We start from the raw sequence: 26,250 nt of genomic DNA, 5'->3' as shown, positions 1-26,250 counted from the left end.
AAGATTTTTAAGGGGATCCAGTTTTCCCACTGACTTTGTCAGAAGGTCTTAAAAGGTGATCACATGACCGCAGGACACTGCAACTGTCATAAAGGAAAGTGGGCTATTTTTTCCTACGAGAAAGTTGGTGGTTCCCACGTGAGAAATTGGGCAACAGGGCGAATTGACTTGCAAGGCTTGCCGCTAGGGGGAGCTTGGCCCTCGCCGCTTTCTCTGACGGCTCCCTTCAGCGGCCGGGGAAGGAGTGGCCGGGAATCCTCCGGCGCACGAAGTCACGTGCAGCGGAGGGTAAACTATAAAAGCCCGGGAGGGGAGGGGAGGGGCGGGACAAAAGGGAGGGTGCGCGAAACGAGCGGCGGAGGAATCCTTGGTTAGCCCGACGGAATTGGCGCTGCCCGAAGCGGTGAGCGGGAATCGCGGCTGATTGGGGCGGCCTTACAATAACAGGACTGTAATAATAATAAATAAAAACCCTATTAAGGCTGGGTAGGGAGCGTGGAGATATTTGCGCGCGTGGTTAGGTAGCCCCCCCCCATGCCCCGAGCCTAGTGGCCGGGTGGGCTGCGCCCCAAACATGGAGCTTTGCAAAAGGTTCGTGTTTGCAGCGGCGACCACTTCTTGCTGGAACCGGGATAATTCGGCTTCGTCTTGCTATTTGCCTAGGATATCGCTCAACCCCCCTTCCCCCTTTCCACACCTGACAACCGAGACGCCTGTCGCCTCTTCTTAGCGGCTTTGCATAAGCTAAGAGGCAGGCTTGACTTTGCTGCGCGCAAGCGGTAATTTGCTTCCCGGCGGCTTTTGAGGGATCCTGTGCTTGGGCGAAGGTAGCCTGACAGTTTTTCCAACACCTGAGAGCGTCTGATGTTATCATTTTTGGTTTAAACCGTCTCAGCTGTTTGGCAAATTGCTCAGGCCGGCTGCTTCGTGAAAACTTTTAGGGCCACAGTACAGTTAGTAAAGTTTAGCTTAAAATAACTACTTCTCTCCCCCCCTCTCCCCTTTTAGCTAAACTTCGCAAGAAGTGTCGGTAGGTGGAGTTCCCCCTACATCTGTCCTATGCGTGTGGCTTGCTTCTGGATGTAGACGCGTCAAAGAACCAAATTCAGATACTTTATGCTGAAAATGCCATCATCTTAGAAAAACCATATGTCTTTCATATTCCCTACGAACACTGCATAAGCCGATGTAAGTGATATACCTACCACAAGTTGATTGAATACCTATTTCAGGTTTAGGATAAAATGTGTTTTCGATTGTCTAGTTTCATTCCCTGAAATTGCTTGCCATGAAATTCAGTCATTTGACCTGCTATTGTTATTGATAGGATTCACAGGATTAGGAGATGCATTCTTTTCTGGGGGTAGGGGGGGCGTATATTTGCCTGTCTCTAGTGCTAACATCAAAGCAGCTTTCATTACAAGCTAATTGAATCCCATTTATTTTGTTATTTGTGCTGGATGATATTACAAGCAAATGGTTAAGTAGACATGAACGGATTTCAGCAGAACCACTCTCTTCCAGCTTTAACTATTCAGCAGACAGTATTAGAGGACTCAGCATTTGCTGTACCTATGTTCAGTATTTGCAAATAGAGTCGCCCTCTTTTTATATTCAGTTTCTTTATTGTGAAGGCTGCAGGATTTCATGGGATTAGACAAGTGATGAAACTTCCCACACTGACGTAAGATAAAGCTAGAAGCCCTGCTTTCAACACCCAAAATAATTCTCTTACAATGGAATTCTGGGAGTTGAAGTCCATGTACCTTAAAGTTGCAAAATTTGAGAAACGCTGTCTTGCAACATACAGAAGCTGTTAGACTTTTAGCCAATTGCCTTTACCAGAAATTTGTTTTGTTTACAGCAGAGGGGGCATTACCACTCTTAATTTTCCCAATTCCCTTTTTAGGTTAACACTGTGAAAATGTTACTATAGTAGTCAATTTCTACAGATGAAATACAGGATAACAGCAGAGACTGATTCCCCTGGGGATGTAAGACCTGGCAGTATACTTTCAAGTCAAAAGTAAAAATTGAATTTGGAGGGTAAACAAAATTCTGCATCTTATAGGAGGGCAGTATAAAGCAAAAGCTGTTTTGTATATGTCCAGACAAAAGGTGTTACTTAAGAAATTTAGAGCAGGTACAGTGTGAAGCAGATAAATGAATAGCAATGAGTTATTCATTATGCCATTGAGTTTATAAAACATATTCCCAACTACATTAAATGCATAGTGATTTTCTTATATGTAAACATTGAAAGAATATAGTGTATTTTATTTTCTTCCGGCTATGTGTTGATTTTGATTTTTTTTCTCACAGCATTAAAGCTGAAGAGGTAAAGAAATAATAAAATGTATTTGCTTTTTTTCCCCATTTCCTATTGTCTATGTTATCCTCTACACTCAGTGCTGATTTGGGAGCTTACAAGTATGCCCCAAGGCATGTTTTGAAATAAAAGGCAATGTTTAATTGTAGGTCTGAGAACAGAAAGTACAGGTTATAGAAGTCATTCAATTTCACTTGCTAATTCTCATAAGAATTTTAATTCCTCCTGAAATTCAGAAAGTATTAACCACTCCCCATTCCAAAACAACAGTAGCAAAAGATTAGCATTCTAACATAGAAAATATAAAACTACAATAGATTATAAGCATTTGGAAAAATAGTGATATCATCTGCTGGCATACCAGTTAATTGATAGACGTTCCAAGCTCTGCCAAAGGAACAAGGTTTTCATATTTTGCAATTATGACAGATTCATAGATAAGATAAGCTGGATGTTTGATGTTTTCTAACGGGTTTCCTATTAAATGCTTCTTGTTGTGATATGTACAATAGTTTGTATTTGCAATGAGAAGTAAAACAGGTCCTTTTCCCCTGGCTGAAGATATTTTGTTGAACGTGTAATATTTCGCTTTATCAATAAGAACAGAAGAGATGCTGATTTGCTATCTTTGTTATCACAGTGTCAGCTGGACCTGGGCTCATGGCTTCGTTTAGTCATATCATTTATCATCATTGCCACTAACACTCATTAAGTTTCTGCCATTTCATACCCGAGAGCTCCTTGCCTACATCCCCCTTCCTAGATCAGTGTACAGGCCTCTTGCGGGCAATAATTGCCAAATGATCTTGTTTCTGAATCCCAGAACTTGATGGAGCTAGTGATGGAATTGCCCACCATGTTGCTAGCAGGAAAACCCAGATGCTACTGTTGGATTTGGCCTTTATCTCAACCTTAACAAGTATAAGTGGCTGTGGGGTTTTGGATGCTTGATTCTGGGGATTTCCTACTTTTGATCCTATATAGGTTACACTGTTCCATGTAGAACTGGAGTGCAATTGGAGGAATCCCTTGGATTAGCCATGGTTCTACTGTTGAAAATTATCCAGAAACCAGAGTTGGTTCGGAAGTAACTATGGGCATACTTTTGTATTCACAGGCTGCCCTGTATCCTAATAAATATCTGGTGTAATTCATAATGCTGAATTGTCACCTTTTATGGCACTTCTTTCTTGAATCTAATTGATGAGAATTTATGCCATACTGTTCTCTTAAAATGTTTAAAGAACTAAAAAAAGAACTATCTATTCTTTGTTTTTTATATTGATTTGCAATCAGTATCATTAGCTTGCCAGTTCCATGTCAGCCTATATAGAATTTGGATTAGCCTTTTGGTAATTCAGATAAAATTTCTGAATTGCTGATAAATTGCATTGCTGATAAATTGCTTTTTATTAGCAGTGTTCTAGAGAAAACATTTGGATATAAGCCCTACTAATACAATTCATAAGAAGTCTCTAAGCCTTTTCTCATGACCAGTATTACTCTCAGATACTCTTACAAGTCATTAAAAAGATTAGATCTGTTGAATGAGAAAATGCTGTGATGCCACTAACATAATTGCTTTAAATTAACATTAAATATCTGATGAACAGCATTCACAACAAAGAATTAGATGGTCCTGTATTCATAATATAACAAAAAGCATTTTTGAAAATTCTTGAATTCTAGAATAGCACTTTGGAAGCGAACAGGAACCTAATTTTATTACTCTGCGGGTACCTGTTTTTTAGATCCCAGTTTGTTATCTTTAAGAAATTATTCTTTGGGTCATAATTTTTGGTTAATTCTAGTCTACAGAAACTAAAATAGTAGTTTTCTATGTCAAGTGAAGACTATTCAGTTTGGGCTGAGTTTTCACAGCCTTCCTATTTTAGTTCATGTTGTCTTTTAGTTGATCTTTTAATTATTAGGTATGCTCTTTCTATATTTGAAATTTTAATTATTCTGGGGGTTTTTTATTGTTGTAATTCTTAGAAGCCTTGAACAACATTTGGGATATTAGACATCTGAGAGATTAAATAAAGTAATATTTGTGTTTTAGCAAAGATGAACACAGAAGCAGAGCAGCAGCTTCTGCATGATGCTAGAAATGGTAAAAGTGAAGAAGTTCAACAGCTGTTGGAGAACATGAAAAAAGGAGAGATTATTTTTAACATAAATTGCAAAGGTTGGTATAAATTACCCTACAAGTTTACCTGGAATAAGTAGAAGTGTTAAGGTTAGGGAGTGGGGGGGTTTATGTATGTTTTGTACTTTTGGAAGAAGCCTACTATAATACCCTATTACTTATTGGAAGTAAAACAATTTTACAAGTCTATAGTAAATCTAAATCTGAATGTTGCAGGCTAGATAACTTGTTATAGTGCAGATATTTAACAACTGTAATAAGTGTCAACAACACTTAGCATCCATTTAAAGTTATAACAGACCCCTCTACTTATGATCTAGTTTTGAAGTTATGGCTGCTGCAACAGCCCTTTAGTCATTCATCCTAACAACTGACTGCAGGGATGCTGTAGTGATCCTCCCACCTCTTTCCCCCCAATCCTAACTCACGAAGTCCCCGCAGACCTTGGGCTTGGTTCTCCTCTCCCCCTTCATCCATTACACATCTTTTGAAGATCTCTGGACCTCATGTTGGGAAAGAGGGCACGTCACTCATCCCTGGGCTATGTGGCCATCTCCTTGAAGCAGTTTCCATTTTCAACATGTCCTCAATTCCTTACAATCTTGCCATAATGGCAGCCACTTCTAGGAGGCTGCCATGTGGCCCAGGGATAGACCACTTCCCTAACATGGTCTGCATAGTGCTCTGGAAAGCTCAAGAAGGTCTGGAGATCTTCAAAAGGTAATGCATGATGGGTGATGGGGTTGGAGTGGGAAGGAGGTCCAAGTCAGGGTGACACATCTATGGGTACCTGGTTGGGGGAAGCAGGCCCAAGAGCTCTGGGCACCCCAAGGGACAGGAAGCAGACCACATATATCTCAGATGGGAGAGCCTGGGATAGGCAGGTCTGGGTCTAGGATAGGCCTCCCACCCATGTGGCATCCATGCTCCATTAAACAACCTTCATTTAATGACTGCATGAGAGAGAGAGAGCAAAGGTCATTAAGTAAGGCTGTCTCACTTAACTGGCATCACCTCTTGCTACCATAATGAGTTGGCTCCATTAGAGTTGTAGGTCAAGAACATAACACGCAATTAGCTTTCCAAATGCACTAAAACTTAGCTCCCTTAATTCCTTGTCATTGTGGCCAGTGAAAGATATATTACCCCAACACATTTGAGGCATGTTCATTTTGCATACATAGGTGTAATTAAGCATAGAGGTTCCCTTTATCCAAAGTCCTTCAGTTCAAGAATGGATGTAAGAACATCTGGTTTTTAGAACTTGTGTATACCAAAGGGAATGTAAGAAGTGCTCTACTAAATCAGGTCCTGCAGGCCATATAATTTAGTATTCTTTTTTAACACTGCAATGAACCAGATCCATTAAGGGAGCATACAGACACGAATAGGAGAGTTCAGGTAGTCCTCAACTTTCAACCACAATTGGGATTGGAATTTCTGTTGTAAATTAGTATGGTTGTAAAGTGAGTCATCACAAGACTAGGTTGAATTTATAACTGTTTTACTGCGATTGCTAAGTGAATCATATCATTCAGCAAATCACATGATCATTAAGTAAATCCACCTTTCCCAATTGACCAGAGTGGGGGTGGGGAGGTTGTTGAAACGGGAAAGGTGACATAATCGTGATCACATGACTCCAGGCTGCTGCAACCAATCATTAATGTGGAATCAATTGCCAAGCCCCTGAATGATGATCAAGTGACCATAGGGGGTGATGCTATGTTCCTAAGTGTGAGGATAGGTCATAAATACATTTTCCCAAGGCCATCATAACTTTGAACTGTTGTTAAATGAACAGTCATTTGTCAAGGACTATGTAGCCTTCTACTGCTGCTTATTGAAAGTTTTTATTTAAGACATGTCATCTTTAATTTAGATGATACTGCGGCCAACCAGATTTGGTTGATAGTGATAGGTCATATTTTTGTCCAATCACTTTGAAATTAGTCTAAATTAGAGACTGCCACCACACCTGATGGAAGTGCAGTTATAACTATGAAAAGAATACTTCCCTTATATTTCTAAAATTTACGTTCTAAATATTTCTTGTTTCAATTTTATTCTCACCACATTGTGAGGCAGGTTGGTTATTATTTCCTTTTAATCTGGTATTCCAGTTAATAATTATATGACAATACTCGACTCATTACTACCCAGGTTATTGATTTTATCTTAGATTGAACAGTACAGACAGCTGTTTTCCTGCATGAATATATTTAACGTTTTACTATTGTTACCTCCTAATGTCTGGTTATTGCTTAATTTTGAGACAATTAACATAAAAAATCCTTTCAATTTTCTTTTGATTTTCAGGTGCTGAATAGACTTTTGTTGTACATTTTGACTTTACTGCCAGTTTTGCATCTTGTTTGTGAAACTGCATGTAAATAGTAATATCCAAATCCTGGTGGCATATTGCTAAAAAGGGTGATCTAATAAGGGTTTTTTACTTGTGTGTACCCAGGAAGAAGCAAATCTAACTTCGGCTGGACGCCTCTTCATCTTGCATGCTATTTTGGACATACCAGTGTTGTCAAGGATTTGTTGGAGGTAGAACATCTTATTATCTCCAGTAATTAATATCTACATGCAATAACAATAGAAATGGAGATGTGGCAGATTAGATATCAAGGACCTTGAGTGAATAACCAAAACTTTAAAAGTTTTTTTTTTAAGAGAAACCATTTGGAAAGTTAATATTCCTCAAAATATAATAATGTTATAAAGAAAGTTGGGTGGAGTGCCTGAAGGTTCACCACTCTCCCCACTACCAATTTAACATCTACATGAAACAAATGAGGTCATTTGTTGTCTTAAGAAAGGTTTTCCAAAGAGGGTTGATCTACCAATAATCCTTGATTTATGACCAGTTGCTTAGCGGCATTCACAATTATAACCAACCTGAAAAGGGGTCTTATGATCTTGATTTGAAATTCTGATGGTCAGGCCCCCTCTGTGGTCACATGACCAAACTGGGCATTCGTAGCTGCCGCATTCCACAGTCACATGACCACATTTTATGGCAGTTTTGCCAAAAACCAACATTTCCAGTTTTCAGCAAAATCACATCCATAGTGAACTATTGTTTGATTTAACAATCATGGTGTTTGCTTAAGGACAACAGTGATTCACTGAATGACTGCTGCAAAAAAGTTCATAAAATTGGGTTGGTTGCATGAACAACAGCAATAACACTTTTATTTATATACTTCCCCATAGTGCTTTACAGCACTCTCTGGGAGGTTTGCAGAGTCAGCATATTGTCCTCAATAATCTGGCTTCTCATTTTACTGACCTTGGAAGGATGGAAGGCTGAGTCAACCTTCAGGCCCATCAGGATCTGAACTCCAAGCTGTGGGCAGAGTTTGCCTGCAATACTGCATTGTAACCACTGTACCTATTTTACGACCGTTACAATATACAAGGGTAGTAGGCAGGCCCCATAATGATCGTATATCAAGAACTACCTGTATCATGTCACTAAAAGCCAGATTTTTATTGATCGCTACCTTGAATGTCAGACACTCCTGAAAAACTATCTCTCTTAATAGGCTGGTGCTGATGTAAATGTGCTAAATGATATGGGGGACACTCCGCTGCATCGTGCATCCTTCACAGGACGCAAGGTAAAAAGAATGAGTTCATTCTCACATATGTAACTAAAATTCAGAATTCTATTGTTCCCTGAGGCTTTTCTGTTTATTAGATGCTTCATTCACCAACTTTCTGCTTTAAACCTAACATGTAGCACTTAGAAGTAAGTATGTCGCTTGGTTCACACAGTTTCAAATTATGGAATCATTAATCAGGTTCGTTAAATAAAAAACCAGTGTGGATTTATATACCCTACTAAGTAAAAGCAAACTCTATTGCTGCTTAGCATGATGTATGAACCCAGCCTCTTCTAAATTGCTAATGGTCTTCATTCTTTGGGAAAAAAATATGTGAAGCAAGATAAAAGCAGATACTGGGTGCTACACTTGTCTTTCAGGAGGTGGTTATGCTGCTTTTAGAATATGATGCTGATACTTTCATTGTGAACGGGACTGGACAAACTGCAAAAGAAGTTACCCATGATAAAGAAATAAGAGAGATGCTGGAAGGTATCCATTCTGTATCATGTATGAATTTGAGATAATTGGAACCAAAATTCTAGTAGGGCTCATTAAAGCTATTTCACTCACATTCAGTACAAAAAGAGCTTTTTTTCCTTAGATGATAATTGGGTAAGATGACTTAGGACTGGTTACTCAAAGGCAATTGGAAACTGAATTTGCATTGCATCATCATGTGTGGCACAATCTTCTCCCTTTCAGCACCAAAATATATATTCAGGTAAACATCTACACACTATCCACGTGCTCCTTTCCACTGTCTTTCATGCTTCCATGTGTTTGTGATTAAAAACTAATATCCCTTGGCAGCATGATCTAAGATTAGAAGGTTGCTATCAGAATGTATGAAAGTACAGAGGTATTTCAATCTGTAATTACCTTAAGAATCCTCCAGCCTTTATTATATGATGTATAAGGAACAAAATGTAAGCATAATAGCAGATTTGTTCTAGGTATATGGCATCTTACTCAGATCCTTTCCGTTAGTAAGGAAAGGGATTTGTTGGTTTACTGTTGCAATAATGTAGGTAAAGAAAACTGAAGCTGTTTGGCACAAGTTAGCTTTACATATCTTATAGGAAGCTTTTCCATCAGCTGACAAATCCTGCATTATCAGATTTCCTGGTGGCTGAAAGCATGCAAGTTCCCAGGAGGAACGTGGACATTGAAAATATGAACTACGTGTAGTCCATGTACTGTAATCTAAAAGACGCACTGACTTCACAGACAGTTTGAAGAGTTAGAAATGTACAAAAAAGGAAAAAGCAAACTCTTAACTTCTTGAACTAGCTTCAGGCTAAGACTGAGTAAGCAGTGACCTTGGGCATCAAATTTGGGAATGCCAACACTGCCTTCCTTCCAAATCATTCTAAAATGATGAAGTCCTTGGTGCTCTTTGAGCCTAGTTGTTGACTTGAGACAATTCATTACCCAACTAGGTAACATCCATGTGATTGTAGGCTTTTCTTCCTGTTTATATACAGTAGTGTAACTTAACCTCCTACGGGAGTGTGGTTTTCTAAAAACCACAAATCTTTGTATTGGCAGGAAGGGGTCCATAAATGAATGTGACTTAGGGCCACACCATGTCTAGTGCTGCTGTTATATATTCACATAAAGATCACATTCTACTATGAGAAAACAGGTAACTGATAAAATAGTTTCAGAATTATAATACAGTGTCTAATTGATACCAATTCTCTTCCTACTCAATATTGCTGCATACAGTTAAGATTTCTCTGCAGACAACTGGTGACTTGAACATTCAATTTTGCCGTCCTTTACCTTTTTCTTTGGAGTTTGGAATTTCATACGTCATTAATATTAATAATTTAAATCTGCTATTGAGTTTCACAATATGATGTGACTGATACCAGGAAGAGGGGAAGCATGTGGTTTTGTCAGGTTGCGGTGGCAGTACTTTGCATATATTGCATACAAGGTTGTTTCCTTGGTGGTCAACTTAGTGTTTAAAAACATCAGCTCAGGATATGCATCCAGGTAACCCAAGATGCAACATAAGAATTGATCCAGAGCTCCCCAAGCACTGCTAATAAATTTGTACAGTTGGAAATACTGAAATCTGAGTCTGAGAGTTCATGTATGCAAACCATGCAGTTCACCATTGATACTGATCTTACAGCTACTATTACAAAGGGAAACAAACTTTTAAGAGTAGAAAGTTTAAATTTAACCTCCTGCTTCTATAGTAGACACTATTGAAGTGGATTACTGTTTTCTGAAAGCCAACAATCCAAAACACTGACATTCTTTTAATTGATTATTTTTATTTAGCTGTGGAAAGGACTCAAGAAAGAAAGCTCGAGGAACTCCTCCTACAAGCTGCACGAGAAGGAGAAACTGGAAAAGTTGCTGCACTGGTATACTATACACAATGCCCTCGTCATCATCTCACTTTGAAATTTAATGCTAAATGCTTAATGAAAACTAGATGAGAGGTGGAACTTAGTGGAATGATCAAGAGGCCTAATTGAGATTCTTGCCTCTAATCCTGGTTGGCTGTCCCTAGAGTATCTGAAGAGATAGCACTCTGAAAGTGTATGGCTGTAATAAATAATGTTTTTATAACTCTCTGTAGTTAAACAGATCAAATCCTCCTGACATCAACTGTACTGATCAGATGGGAAACACACCGTTGCATTGTGCAGCATATCGTGCCCATAAGCACTGTGCTTTGAAGCTCCTAAAATGTGGAGCAGATACTAATGTAAAGAACAAAAATGGTACGTAACATACCTTCATTTAACGAGTTCAGCCGTCCCCTATAAATCTAAAAAGTAAAGCAAATAGAAATAAAATATATTGTTTACAATTGAGCCAATTATACATATTTTGGCACTGTAAAGAACTTGCAACTTTGTATTATACAATGTTAATCAGTATGAAATTAAATTTGGTAAATAACTACTAGATATTGCTGAACACAAATTCCTTTTAATCCTGTTAAAATTCTTATGAAACCATTTTTGAGGAAAACAAATTCTTAGAGTAGTAGGATCGTGTTAACAAAATAAAAATATAAAAGGAATGTGTGCTAATTGGTATATTAAAAAGGCCATCTTAAAATGCCTAGATTTTAGTAAATTTTATCAAAGTTTCTATGGCAATATAATTGATTATTTTTATTAAAACAATTTCTTGAAGATAGCCAAAGGTTGGGCAAGTAATTTGAGATTTGTTAATTATGAATATATTATACAGCTAGTCCTCGACTTATGATCACAATTGAGCCCAAAATTTCTGTTGCTAAGTGAGACATTTGTTAAGTGAATTTTGCCCCACTTTACAACTTTTCTTGCCACAGTTGTTAAGTGAATCATTGCAGTTGTTAAATTAGTAACATGGTTGTTAAGTGAATCTGGCTTCCCCATTGACTTTGCTTCTCAGAAGGTCTCAAAGGGGGATCACCTGACCCCAGGATATTGCAACAGTCATAAATATGAGTCAGTTGCCAAGTGGCCATATTTTGATCACGTGACCATGGAGATGCTGCAACGGTCCTAAATGTGAAAAATGGTCATAGATCACTTTTTTCAGTGCTGTTGTAACTCGAACGGTCACTAAATGAACTGTTGTAAGTCAAGGACTGCCTGTATTTATTACTTATGCATATATATATATATATATATATGACTATCATTTTCTCCTCCTTTCTGAAATATATAAATATGAGCACATGCTTGTGTCTACAGGAGTTCTTCCCACTATTCAATAAATACTGCACTGAGCTTTAATTATTGGTTTGGGTCCTGCATTTTGATTCCATACATTGCTCAGTTTTTATTTGTGCAATTTATCCCCAACTCAATGCTTGTGAACTGAGTAGGGTTTTCCTTTCCATTCAATTATACCTGATTCTCCAAGACTGTCTGGACATATCCCTGCAATTTTCTTGGCAAGATTTTTCAGAAGTGGTTTGCCATTCCTTCTTCAGGCTGAGAGACAGTGACTAGTTCAAGGTCACCCAGCTGGCTTTGTGCCTAAATTGGAACTAGAATTCACGGTCTCCCAGTGTCTGACCTGGAACCTTGACCACTACATCAAATTGGCTTTTAATTGTTTTCATTCTATTAAATACATTTTGATCTTGCTGAAACAAATTTTGCTGTTTACTTTATCTAATGTCGGAAAACTTTCAGATACTAAAATTGTATAGTGTTATGGTTGTGTGATATTTTGAAGATGTCATTTAAACTCTGCCTCAAAGCAGAAGAGCAGCCATCTGTAGAAGGGCAAGAAGGACAGTGATGACATATCACAACATCTTCATGCCAATGATACAACTTATGTACATGTAGTAGACATCATGGCACAAGTATGTAATTGCACCATTTGTGTGACAGTGTCATGATGCATTGCAATTCTGACATCCTTCTGGCTTGTTGCAGACACCTACAAGTGACCTATGCTGTTATTTTAAAAGCTAGTCTTTTCTGTTAAACAGCATCTGTGCTGTTATTGTTGCCATATTGATTCTGATTCCGATCTGTGAAGATAAATCAATTACTCTGTTAAACAGGTCAGACACCTCTTGCTTTAGCCCAAGGTGCAGAAATGAAACTGGTGCTTGGAGGAGGCATTGCAAAGGTGGGTACCACAGATCATCTCTTAAAACTATGATTACTCTTTATAATCATGAGTCTTAACATCTTTATTCTTTTATAGATGACCAACAAGATCCTGAAACGATATGAAGGACTACTCTGGAAGGTGCCTAACTTCCTCTCTCCACTGTTCTAATATTCAAGCTTTATTCTAAACCTTTAATACTGTACCTTTATTGTAAGCTGAGAGAGACAGAGCCAAAAGATTTTATATGTTAATGTCAAAAGAAATACAGAATATTTATCAATAACCTGAGCAAATTTCCTATGCTAAGGCAGTGCTTTTAAGAGAGGACATACATGCAGAAACAAGGCTCAATAGTTAAATTATCCAATACGACTTCTTTACATTTTTTTCCCCCTACTGTGTGTTTTATAACTGCATTTGCCTCAAGAAGTTCAGGGTTTCTGTTCAATTCTTGTTAAGTAGATGATTGAGGGAGATAGCAGCCAAATTCACCCAATGAGCTTCATGGTTGAATCTTTGCCTGAATCTGGATTTTCCTTTGTCCCTGCCCACTATATCACCTTGGCTCTCACATCTCATTTAATGCCCCGCTGACAAAGGAAAGTGGAACCCAACTAAACATCTTACTAGTCGGCTGACTACCACAAGTTTGAACTAAGCTGCTACAATTATTTATGCATCCTCACCAGTTGAAGTAATTGTATGTAATACACGCAGCTTGAAACTTTGCTTCTTGCTTAATTTTACATTCAGTGAAAATTGGAACTTGTTACTATTCCAGAAGCCTGTGTCCTATCATCAGCATTGGGTCTATAAGAGCTAAATGGCAGTAGAATTAACTATTAGCATTTGCTATCAAAAGCTTCCAAAAGAAACATACTTTTTATTGAAATATTTGAAAATGCAAACATTGTCCTGACCTAAGAGGCACACGGGCTGGCAAATCATTAATTGAAGCAGCTTGAGAGACTACAAATGAATAACCTATTCCTCTACGATTGGACAAGCAAAACAAATAGCCCGAGGACAGATCATTCCAACCTAGTTTTGCCTTTCTTTAAGGGGGAGGGGGGTGTTAAAAGATTTTACATGGATTTAAGCCCTAGCATTGCCTTTCATCACTGGTACTTCTCTCCAGGCTAGTTGCCTGAGAAATAGGCTGTTCCAGACTTTTTTTTTTAAAAAAAAATTCAAACATCCCCCCCCTCGTTAAAACAATGTATCTAAAATTAGAAGTAAGATAAGCATTATTCTCATAGCATTTCCAGTCATTGTATAATTGAAACCAAAGATTTTATTCCTGAAGAAAAAAAAAACCTTGCCATTTGGTTTCAATCCTATAGATGCCCATATTGCATCCTTAATTTGACTAGACTTTAATTTTGCAAGTAAGCAAGCGGTTGCAAAATTTATGTCCTTTGAGAAAATGTAAATCAGGTAGCAATGTACTTGCATTAGTATGATCATACTTGCATTTCTTATTATCTCTTATAATTAAACTGTGATGGGGTTTGATTACTGCATACATCACAAGCTATGAAAAACAGACAATTTTACGTTGATTTTTAAAAATTATTTTTAAAGAGTTCAAGATTTTTTGGATGGAAGCCATATTGGGTAGTCCTGGAACATGGCGTCCTCTCTTGGTATCAAAAACAGTAAGTGTAAAACTTCATTTCAATGATTGGAATACTGAAAATTGTTGTGATCAACTACTTACTACTTACTACTGCTATTGTTGTGATCAACTACTCCTGTCCTATTTTTTTGCTTTGGAAGGGCTGATGCTGGAAACACTAATTATCGTCAAGGATGCAAGCACTTAACACAAGCCATTTGCACAGTAAGCAAACTTAGAAATACATATTTTATGTGTGAATATAATGGATTAGTGTTGTAGATTTAGGCCAGGTTCAAATAGTCAAGCTATATATTAAGAACAATTTAATTTTTATCCAGAAATATGTTCCAGATATATTATAATCTGGTCTTTGGTTTTACAGTATTATTGTTTCTATTTGTGGTCAACTTAAATTTTAAAAGAAAATGTAGAACATAAGTGTTTACATATTCGAGAATAATTTTTTATTGACAGTACAGCTTTTTATATAAGTGATGTTTCATTATATAAATGGATTAATGATCTGGTAATGAATATTATAATTTCCAGTGTTGAAGCAGTCATAAAGTTTTAAAAATATAAAATGTACATTTTAGACTTTATTTACGCTTTGTCAAATCAAAAGTTTATCTAAAGCCTGGAATACAGACACAGAAGGTTGAAGCAGGAGCACCAATTTTGTAGTCAGTACAGTCAAATGAGTACTGCAATTTTTTGTATATTAAGTTCTATATACAGAGGCCGATAGCATATTGCCCTGATTTCTGTTTTACTTTTGCAAGTAATGGAAAGGCATTTGCTTTCAGCCAGTAGAAATTGTATGTACAGTCTCCTGATTACAGATACATCACTATTCACCATGTATTTTCAAGTCAACCTTTGCAGTTATGCTTATTATCTTTTTTAAAGTTCAAATTCCCAGGATTCTGAATATTCAGTTCTCATATTTTGTTCTGTAATCCTCCCTCTCCTGCAGGCATACACCCACACCTGTGAGTTTTTATTGAATTGTACTCATAACCTAACATCAGTGTTGTTTCACCTAATGCAGCCTTTCCATGGGTAGAGTTTTGGAGTTTGCATTCGTAATATATCTGGTAGGCGGAAGGGAAGGGTTGAACTAGAATTTCTGGTTGTAACTTTTTAGTGCAGGAGACAATAGTCTTTTAAAATTTTAAAATATTACCAATTTTTATTTCATATTTTTCCAAAGAGAAATTTTTAGCATGCACAGGCAAATGGGAGATAAATAGAAATCACATTTTGTTTCTATAAACATTCATTTTTGTTTTATACTCTGGTCACTTTTTACTTGAAGCAACTACACAGAAAATCTAGACATGTTAGCTAAACTTAAAGCTAAACATAACTATAATGGTTTCTTAATTGCTCGGACATTTTTTTGCAACTTTTGTAAATAATCATATGATGCATTTTTTCAATCTATATATCTGCTCTCTGGTTTTTACTGCAGGTAAAAAATGCAGATGGCTGCCTCTTCTCCATCAAGTGCTTTGATAATACAATTCACAGTTTTAAAGTTCCTAAGGCCAGTCAAGAGACAAGAGAAGTAAGTCCCTCTTTATCTAATTCTAGTTAACTTGTAAAATAAAGTTCCATTGAATATGTGTTCAATTTTTTGATTAACTAAGTAAAATCTGCAATTAAGAAATAGTAGAAAATATGCTAAAAGGGACGTGGTGGCTCAGTGGCTAAGATGCTGAGATGCTGAGCTTGTTGATCGAAAGGTCAGCAGTTCAGCGATTCGAATCCCTAGTGCCACGTAACGGAGTGAGCTCCCGTTACTTGTCCCATCTTTTGCCAACACAGCAGTTCGAAAGCATGTAAAAAATACAAGTAGAAAAATAGCAACCACCTTTGGTTCTGTGCGCCTTTGGTGTTTAATCATGCCGGCCACATGACCACTGAGACGTCTTTGGACAGCGCTGGCTCTTCAGCTTTGAAACAGAGATGAGCACCACCCCTAGAGTCAGGAGTGACTAGTACATATGTGCGAGGGGAACTTTTACCTTTATCTTTTAGAAAATATCCCAGCCCACATGATGTTAGCACTTTTCCTGGTTTAAGACTAGTATAGTATAGTATTTCATAAAAAGGAACCAATCTTCAACAACTCAAATCTCATCACAGTACTTTTGTCACAACTATTTAATGTTTTGCATTCATATTTTGTTGTCTCTAAATGAGTATGGGCAGGAGCCAATTTGGTTGTTTTGTAAATGTCATGGATACTTAAACTTATAGACCCAGAGTTGAATTGAATTTAAATCTCGTGAGCCTCCGGAGCCTTACAAAAAGTTGCCTCTAAAATCTTTAAGTGAGAGAAAAAGGGAAAACATTAAATGTAGGGAAAGTAATAATTGAGCAGAAAAATTAATTCAAAATCAGTCTTTGTCCTCATCTGGACTGAGGCATTTGGCACATGCACAGATTAGTCATGTCCTTCAATCTATAAAAGGTATCATATTCCAAGTGTAGGTTCTAGATAAACTGATTTTTTGTGTCCACTTTATTTCAGAATTGGATACATGCAATAGAAGACCATTCAGCATATAGCACACACTACTGTACTCAAGAACAACAAAGTGATGAGGAGGAAGAAATTGATGCAACATGTATTGCTGAGTTACAAGACTCCCTAAAAGTAAGTAAGAAGAAACTTTTTTATTTATGTGAAGCAACCTAGTGTGAAAGACTGTGAAGTTATAGACCAAAATATTTGAGAAGCATCAGGTTTGCCTAATCTGATAATGTATAGAATTATATGTATAGAATTGTGGATTGATTCCCATGAAATATCAGCATAATACTAGTAGAACATAATGCATATAGATAAAACAATAAACCCAGCTACGTGCAAAGTAGTTTTATATTATGAATTGTCAAATCCTAAGTAAGTTTTTCAGTTGTGGATGTGCAAGCTGTAGTTTGGCAAAGCCAATAATGTTTTGAACGTTACCTCTAAAATGACATTCTAGATTAATACATCAATGCTTTGAAGAGGAGATTGGATATAGAGAAATATTCTGGAAATAATTCTGGATTTATTATACTCTGACTTTATAGGGCTTGGCTTCAGCTCTAAGACTCTGGTCTTTAATATATGGTTGTACTGTCCCATCAGCACATCACCATCGGGCATTTACAGAAATACATTTTCAGTGGCAGGGCCAGATTCTGGAATTTCTTTCTTTGGCCAAAAAGCTAAACTATATACAATTAATCCTTGGTTAGCATCAATAATTAGAACTGGGAAGTCAACCATAAAGTAGTGTGGTCATAAAACGCAACATACGTGACCACTCCAATTTACAACAGCAGTTCCTGCCATTAAAGTTGTGGTCACTACGCAAATTGCATATGCCTGTCTCAGGAATTCTGGGAGTTGAAGTCCACAGGTTGTAAAAGGGCCACATTTGCCCACCCCTGGCATATGGTCATGAATTTCAATGTGATGTGATTGCCATTTACAACCTCCTGACAGCTTCTCCATTGGCTTTGCATACTGGAAGTCATCAGGAAAGATTTCAAATGGCAGTCATGTGTCCACAGGACACTGCAACTACTGCAACTGTGAGCTAGTTGCCAAGTGCTGAATCACAACCACATAACTGCCTGGGACACTGCGATTTATTGTGAAAATAATAAAAGGCGGAAAATAAATAATGCTGGCTTTCAATGGAAAAGAAGACAAGGATACTCTAGATTGGTTATTTTGTTTTATTTTGTTTTTCTGTTCCTACATCTAGCCAGAAGAGGGAGATCATCCCTCCTGCTTAAATCTTGAACCATAATAAAGTTGTTCAGTATCATACTCTAATATGTTAATTAGATTCCATGCCAGTGTCTATCATCAAGAGCTGCTTAGCAATAGCCACTATCTAAGACATAAATTTGTTCCAGCATTGCTATTCTGGAAGAAAAAATATTTTATGATCAAAACCAATAGTTTGATTTTGATTATCCACCCCTAATATTTTCTAGACTTTTAAGAATTATTTTTATATTAATATACATCGGCTTTGCAAAATCAAATAACAAAACTGAGAAATTACTTATGGTTCATTGTATCTGTATCTCTCCTTGGGTTCCCATAGAATTCTCTCTTTCCTAATTCCTATATGCCAGCTTTGTCCATGAATTGAATCGGCTCAGAATAATTGTGTCCTTTTTCTTAATTGGGAGGAAGTATGTTGGTACTGTACACCTAATAGCAGCAACCTTCAGGAAAAAAATGGTATATGGTTTTTCTCTCATGGTATAAAGAAGGTTGAGGTCATTTGTTTGGAAAGTTGGAGAACAGAGGCAGTACCTGCCTCCTCACCCATGTTTTCTAATTCTGCCAAGTTATGCAGACATGTTTGGTTGGTGGAACCAGGAGTTTTAATAACTGAAAGCTGCTGCATATGCTGAACTTGTAGTCAGTGGTGAAATCCAATTTTTTTTACTACCGGTTCTGTGGGCGTGGCTTGGTGGACGTGGCAGGGGAAGGATACTGCAAAATCTCCATTCCTACCCCACTCCAGGGGAAGGATCAGTGGTGGGATTCAAGTAATTTAACAACTGGTTCTCTGCTCTAATGATTTCTTCCAACAACCAGTTTTCCAAACTGCTCAGAAAGTTAACAACCAGTTCTACCGAAGTGGTGCAAACTGGCTGAATCCCACCACTGGGAAGATACTGCAAAATCTCCATTCCCACCCCACTCTGGGGCCAGCCAGAGGTGGCATTTGCCAGTTCTCTGAACTACTCAAAATTTCCGCTATTGGTTCTCCAGAACCTGTAAGAACCTGCTGGATTTCACCTCTAGCAATAAAATAGAACACAAGGTTACGTGTGACACAAGGTTACGTGTATTATCCATCCTTTACTAATAAGTATTTGATCAAAGAAGGGACTGACTTTTTAATGTAAATACTAGAGGAGGGGTTCAAAATGGCAGCCTGCAGGCCAGATGTGTCACATGCAGGCCACACCTCAGCTCCGTGAAGGGAAAAAACGGCACAAAATGTCACGTGACGGCAATGTGACACCGCGAATTTGACACCCGTGTCCTAGAGCTTTTGGAATGGGACAACTATAACAAACCATCATCACCTGAATATAGTTTTGATGGTGACATGTTATGGCAGTCATGTCACCTTGTCACTTGTATTTCTGTGAAATTACAGCTAGTCCTCAATTTACATTACAGTTGAGCCCGGAATTTTAGTATAAATCATACCATTTGTTAAGCAGGTCATCATTGACCTGATTTTATGACATTTTTTATGGTGATCATTAAGCAAATCCTTAGTCATTAAGCAAAGCCATGGTTGTTAAATGAACACATTGTCTGCAATGGCTGGTTGTTTTTTGTTTTTTTTGCCAGAAACTGGAAGTAAACAGTTACTTTAGGCAAAAAACATTGTGATTATTTGATTGTGGGACACTGAAAACGTCCATAAAAGCAGGCCGACTGCCAAACGCACCTAAAATGGAATCATATGAGCCGACACAAGGTGGCCCTGCCATTGGAAATCCAGATCATAGGAAACTTTTTTGGCTCTGATTTAACTTCAAATGGCTAAGTGACTGGTTGTAAGTTGAGGACTATCTGTAGTAGACATTCCTTTATGAATAATGATATTTTGTTCAAAAATTTAAGAGTATGGATAATTTTTACTCCCTGAAAAGAATTAGCTTTTCCTATCACTTTGCTGCCATTTAGTGGTCATCTGGAATCATGCAATTCCAATATGATATGTCCAAAGTAAAAGAAATTGTAACCTAATTTTGGCATTAGTCAGATCACTTAGCATATGAGTTGCAGCATGATGTCATTTCAATGTTACTATTTCTAGAGACATACATACATACATTCAGTTCAGACATCTGCATCAGGAAACTTTCATACATACAGAAAATGCACAAAAGTTTTATGCGCAAAAGCTTTCCCCTCAACATTCAAAAGTTCCTAAGATGCCATCAACTTTTGGATGATGTTGGCAGATAATACATTAAACAAGGTTATTGGAAATCAGTAATCAAATATTCTGATTCTTCAAGGGGATTATAGCAAATATAAAAAATACCCAAGATAGAATATAATTCAGGATTGAAGCATGAAGAAAAGAATAATCCCTAATTGCTATTTGCTGATTAATTAATACAATGTATGCATCTTGAGTAGCTTCCTCTGTTTCTGGAACTGTCCTCCCAATTCATTCATTATTTATTATGATTATGTGAAGCTTTTATATAATATGCTAAATGTTTTTTTTCCTTCTCTCCAGATTGCCCAGTCATGCCACCAAAGACTAGATAAAGAAATTTCCAACTTTCAATCTATGATTACTCCATCTGATAATCCCCAAGGTAACTTTTGTAATCAATAAGTAACTACACAGATTATCTGAAAAATATTTAGATCCAGTTGGCAACCTTGTTTGTTGATAAACATAAGTCACTACTGTTCTGCCTGCCAAACTTCTCCTTTCTCAAGCATATTCTGTATAATTCTCAGAGTGGGGCAGTAGAGTACATTGCTAGCTTCTGCCAATATAAGATGTCTAAGTACTATTTTATATAGAATACAAGTGCAGCAGCAGTTTGAAAACATAATATAATACCTATGCTTTTTTTTTAGGACTACCTACTTTGTTTCTCAAGAGAGCGGAAGAAATCTCTAAAACAGCAAGAGAAACTTGTGAAGCCTTAAGTAACTGTATCAAACTCTTCACTAGGCAAGAAGGGGTATGCCATACTTTTAAAAATGGGTCAGAACAGTCACAATTATCTATAAACCAAGAATAGGAGCATTATTTACACAAGTTCTTTTTCTTTCAGTACAGCTCTGCACTCTGGTAACTTATTTCTTAGTGTTGTGTTTTTAAATAACATTGTACTATAAGAATTTAATTTTTTTTCAACTGTGGCCTTCTGCTGTTTTGAACCGATTATTAGCCATTTAGATAATGGGTCTGTAGACTAAAACATATGAGGAGCATTAAATAGAGATTCTTCAAGATCATAGCTGGGGAAACAAATGTTTGGAAACATAATTTTCTAATAATAACTCATTGATAAAATTGGATGGTACATAGTTAGAAATTGAAGATAAAGGGTTAAGAGCTAACAACTTTCATAGCTTGGTGGCAGTGGTGGGTTTCAAATTTTTTTACTACCGGTTCTGTGGGTATGGCTTGGTGGGTGTGACATGGCTTGGTGGGCATGGCAGGGGAAGGATACTGTAAAATCTGCTTTCCGACCCCACTCCAGGGGAAGGTTACTGCAAAATCCCAATTTCCTCCCAATCAGCTGGGACTTGGGAGGCAGAGAATAGATGGGGGTGGGGCCAGTCAGAATTTCCGGTTCCCCGAACTACTCAAAATTTCTGCTACTGGTTCTCTAGAACTGGTCAGAACCTGCTGAAACCCACCTCAGCTTGGTGGTCATTTTGGAGCAAATTAATTGTTCTGCTCATGATTATCCACAAAAGCTATCCTAATTAATGGCCCCGCTCGCATATTCTTATAGTGAGTCTACAATCTTAAGTATGTACTGTATGAAATAATACCTTTATTGTTTCTTCAATCTTATTTCATTTGATTTCATTGAAAATTTGAGGCTTATAGTGTTAGAGCTATACAAATTTCTTTCTCCTCTTTCCACACACCCTGTATAATTTTAAATATGTCTATTATATTTGTTTATTTTCTTACAAATGAAGGCACTTATTTTCTTGTTCTAAATAGTCCTAAATATTTGCAATTCCTCATAGGAAATTAATAGTTCACTGATAATTTTGGTTGATTTTGCTGAGCTTTTCTTGGTCTAATTATTACATACTTTTTGAGATACAGTAATAAAATGCACATAGCCTTATAAATAATAGATTTAGATAAAGCTGGGTTTTATTATTTTTTATAAGCTTAGTTTTAGTGGATATGGTTTGCTTTTAAGGTAATAACTGAATTCATCATCATGTAATAGTTGCATGTTCAGCTTTGATTTTATTTGAATAATTAGGATGTGGAAATGAGAAAGCTTGCATTCACTGCAAATTGCACTGTTGACCACATGACAATGCAGTTTTATACAGTGAACTCATTGTATGTCCAGAAAAGCTGCAGTAGGGAAAATATAATAGATATCCTGTTAAAAGCAAATTAGGGAAAGGTTTGTATGTGATGAGCCAGAATAATTTATACATAATCGCAAATAAATAACAATATATAGTTGCCCATTTTAAATACATTAATCTGGGCAGCAAACAATCCATAGAAAAACAGGATTAAATCCTCCATAAACTATTGAAACAATCCAAAACAAAAAGAAAAAAAACCAGAAAACCAACTTGCTAGTCCTAATGCCTAGGAGAAAAACAAGTTTAACAGCCTTTGAGAGGCCAAGAAGGTTGGGACCGTCTAAATTTCAAGGCAGAGGTTGTTCCATAGATCAGGCAGCACCTCAGAGAAGGCACAGTAGATGCTGTATAAATATGTATGGTAAGTCTACACTGTAAATCATGTATCATCAAACTGCAGCAAGCATATTTTCGGTTAGGTATTATGCATATAATTCCAAGGCTTGAATTTCCTGTTGGAAATAAATGTTAAGACTGTATACTAATGAAGTCTTTGTTTAGATTATGTCAAGGCTGTATGGTTAGAGGAGGGAAAATAGGTTCTGTAGAGTTGCTGAAGGCAAATGAAAATGAAAGCAGAACGAATGTATGGAGAACAGAATGTACCTACATTATCCTACTGTCAGTGGAGTTGGAAGTTAATTACTGGACTAAAGGGGAGTAATTATGCTATCATTTTGTAAAGTCTGCTGTTTAAGACTGTGGGGATGATATATCTTCCAGCCTGCAGTTTATTTTCTCTTTGTTTTACTTGTGGATTCACAAATAAGTGAAGTCAGTTATGCTGTGCCTCCAAAGTAAAATAAGATCAATAGTGTAAACGTAATCTAATGCTTATGTAGGTTTCTCCTACTCTTGTACACTGTCCTGCCGCTCTATTCTTGTCATCTTGACCATTTGCTGGTGTCATTTTTTTATCTTGAATTCCCGGTGATATATTGGATCTTTGCTTTGCATTAGCCTTGCCATTGTCAGCCTGATCATATCAAGGTAGCTGCCTTTAACTACAACTGGTCTTATAGGAAAATGTCCATCTGTTAAAATTGTGGTGCCTTTGGTTTTCTACTACCATTAAGGTGAAAAAAATTGGGCAAATTCTCATGTTTCGTATTTCTGTATAATGTTTTGTAGGATTGCATATGCTAAAGGACAGACTAAATATAGATGTAGTTAACATCCATTTTAAAATGTGTAATTAAGCCAGCTCTTGCTATTCATGCCCATTAATGTATAAATCGGATATACCTGGGCACTTTCCCTTGATGTTTTTCCATAGCAAAGCCCTTATTCTTGACCCTGACTTGATGTTAGTACCTTTTTTTTTTTTTTTTTTTAAAGGGAAATGCTAGATAAGATTTTATTATCTCAGAAAATGAATTTTAAAAATACTAGAGAGAAAAATAGCATGCAACAAAAATAATGAATTTTGTAATGATTACAATTCCAAAATCATTCACTATAAAGTAAATTAATTGAATTTAATGGAATTGTCTTGATGAAAAAATTAGGATTGCGCAGAACTAAGTTTTGTCTCATTATGCCTGTTTTCCTAAGCAATCTAAGTGTTATTTGAGCAACTTCTAAATCCAACAAAGGAGAGTAATTAGTTTTTCAAGCAACACCATATATATTCATGGGGTCTGATATGTAATCCAATGAATCTATCTGGGAATGTGTGTCAATTATTGTGTTCAATCCCCAATACAAAATGTGTATGTGTTCACTGACAATTGCAGACAATTGTTAATGACACTGTTTGGGCCACCAGCATTTTCAGCTACTGACACCCAAGATATTAGAACTACGGTAGTTAAAATCATGTGTGTGTGTGTGTGTGTGTGTGTGTGTGTGTATATATATATATATATATATATATATATATATATATATATATATATATATTTGTTATTTATAAGTCAATTTGATATGCAAAAATTAAGAGATAAATGGAATAAAGAATTACAAATGTCCTCCACTTGTGGCTACAATTGGGACTGAAATGTTGGGTTTGAGCAAAACGGTCATTAAGTGGACAGAGCCCACACCTCCCAATTACAGTAGTTAAGTGGACAGAGTAAAACATCTGCCTGCCACAAGAGGGCAGGCAGCTTCCCTCCATGCTCAGAAGGGGACTCCTGTGGTGGGATGCAGGAACAGTGCTTGAATTTTCAGGATCCTCATTTTGTTTCTCCAGCTCAGTGCAGGAGTTCCTTCTTCTCCATGCATAGAAGTGAATTCCTCCACCAGGCTGGTGGAATGAAGCTTGGATCTTCACAATCCTTGCTTTGTTTTTCCAACCCGATGTAGGATTTCCTCTCCCCTCCATGTGGGAAAGAAAATTCCTGCACTGGACTGGAAAAAAGAAGTTCAGATCTTCAGGATTCTGGCTTCATTTCTCCAGCCCAGCACAGGAGTTCTCTCTACCACCCTCATCACCCCACATGCATACAAGGGGATTCCTTCAATGGGGTAGAGAAATGAAGCTTGGCTTTTTAGGACCCTTGCTTCATTTCAGTACCCCAGCAGAGGAATTCACTTCTGAGCACAATCCATTGACTTTCTGGAGCAGCTGGCAGAGAAGATTGCAAATGATGATCAGATAGTCACAGGGTGTTTGGCAACCATCATAGGTGTGAACAGGTTGCCGTATGTATATATGTCTCTTATCATCTATCATCTAATCCTTGACAAAACAGTTCATTTAGTGACAGTTCATAGTTACAACGGCACTGTAAAAAAATGCCTTATGACAGTTTTGCACACTTACAACCATTGCAGCATTCCCATGGTCACAAAATTCAAATGTTTGGCAACTTCATATTTATGACAGTTGTTACAGTGTCCCAGAGTCATGTGATCAGCTTTTGTGATACTTCTGACAAGCAAAGGCAATGGGGAAGCCAGATTCACTTAACAACTGCAGTAATTCACTTAACAACTGTGGCAAGGTTGTAAAATGAGGCAAAACTCACTTAACACGTTTCACTTAGCAACATAAATTTTGGGCTCAATTGTGGCCATAACTCAAGGACTACCTGTATATGTTTGTGTGTGTATGTGTATGTGTATGTATGTGTATGTCAAGGGTGAAATCCAGCAGGTTCTAACAGGTTGTGGAAAACCGGTAGCGGAAATTTTGAGTAGTTCGGAGAACTGGGAAATACCACTTCTGGCTGGCCCGAATGAGGTGGGAATGGAGATTTTGCAATATCCTTCTCCCAGGAGGCGAGGGAATGGAGATTTTGCAGTATCCTTCCCCTGAAGTGGGGTGGGAATGGAGATTTTGCAGTATCCTTCCCCAGCCCACCAAGCCATGCCCACAGAATCGGTAGGGAAAAATTTTGGATTTCACCCCTGGTGTATATATGTGTGTGTGTGTGTATATATATAAAATCTCCCATATATGTATACACATACATTCTTGTAAAATTATCTTTAAAAGATATATTTTAAAAGTAATATTTTATTTTAAAAAAATTCTTAGCTGGGGAACTCTGGGAGTTGAAGTCCATGGCTTTTAAGGTTGCCAGCCTTGGGAAACATCTTATACCTGTAATGTGATTATTCTAGAGTTCCGTAATATGGTGCTGATGTGGCCAGCTCTTAACCTTCAAATAACCTATCGTTTATTCAACGATTATTAAATATCTTCACCAGGTGACTGATCCTCTTATGATCATATTCAGGAATAAGTTGTTTCAGTCGGCTTCCTGTCCACTGCAAAGCAATAGGGGAGAGAAGAACTCTGGCGCTCCCAAGCAAATGACTTCGGGTCCCTTTAAAAAGGAG

At 37.3% G+C, this 26,250-nt stretch overlaps 1 protein-coding gene across 4 annotated transcripts in view; it reads left to right on the top strand.

Annotated features, from left to right (window-relative positions):
• The first annotated feature begins 235 nt into the window (after window positions 1-235).
• OSBPL1A (oxysterol binding protein like 1A) overlaps window positions 236-26,250 on the top strand; it is a 56,622-nt gene continuing 30,607 nt past the window's right edge. Inside the window, exons 1-16 of one of the 4 annotated variants that reach the window (XM_034429616.2) lie at window positions 236-403; window positions 1,009-1,188; window positions 4,392-4,517; window positions 6,949-7,034; window positions 8,036-8,110; window positions 8,476-8,587; window positions 10,394-10,479; window positions 10,698-10,842; window positions 12,639-12,706; window positions 12,785-12,829; window positions 14,276-14,349; window positions 14,471-14,534; window positions 15,787-15,882; window positions 16,852-16,977; window positions 20,609-20,690; window positions 20,962-21,068. In XM_034429616.2, the coding sequence (XP_034285507.2) occupies window positions 4,397-4,517; window positions 6,949-7,034; window positions 8,036-8,110; window positions 8,476-8,587; window positions 10,394-10,479; window positions 10,698-10,842; window positions 12,639-12,706; window positions 12,785-12,829; window positions 14,276-14,349; window positions 14,471-14,534; window positions 15,787-15,882; window positions 16,852-16,977; window positions 20,609-20,690; window positions 20,962-21,068 (1,287 nt within the window). In that variant the 5' untranslated portion in view covers window positions 236-403; window positions 1,009-1,188; window positions 4,392-4,396. Of the gene's footprint in view, window positions 404-1,008; window positions 1,189-4,391; window positions 4,518-6,948; window positions 7,035-8,035; window positions 8,111-8,475; window positions 8,588-10,393; window positions 10,480-10,697; window positions 10,843-12,638; window positions 12,707-12,784; window positions 12,830-14,275; window positions 14,350-14,470; window positions 14,535-15,786; window positions 15,883-16,851; window positions 16,978-20,608; window positions 20,691-20,961; window positions 21,069-22,755; window positions 22,823-26,250 lie in introns of those variants that run through there. The other 3 variants (XM_034429617.2, XM_087891340.1, XM_087891341.1) reach the window with 3 other exon arrangements.

The sequence above is a fragment of the Pantherophis guttatus genome, chromosome 3 (assembly GCF_059756535.1).
Source record: "Pantherophis guttatus breed Tessera chromosome 3, ASM5975653v1, whole genome shotgun sequence".
Classification (NCBI taxonomy): domain Eukaryota; kingdom Metazoa; phylum Chordata; class Lepidosauria; order Squamata; family Colubridae; genus Pantherophis; species Pantherophis guttatus.
This window is presented reverse-complemented; position numbering and strand designations above follow the sequence as displayed.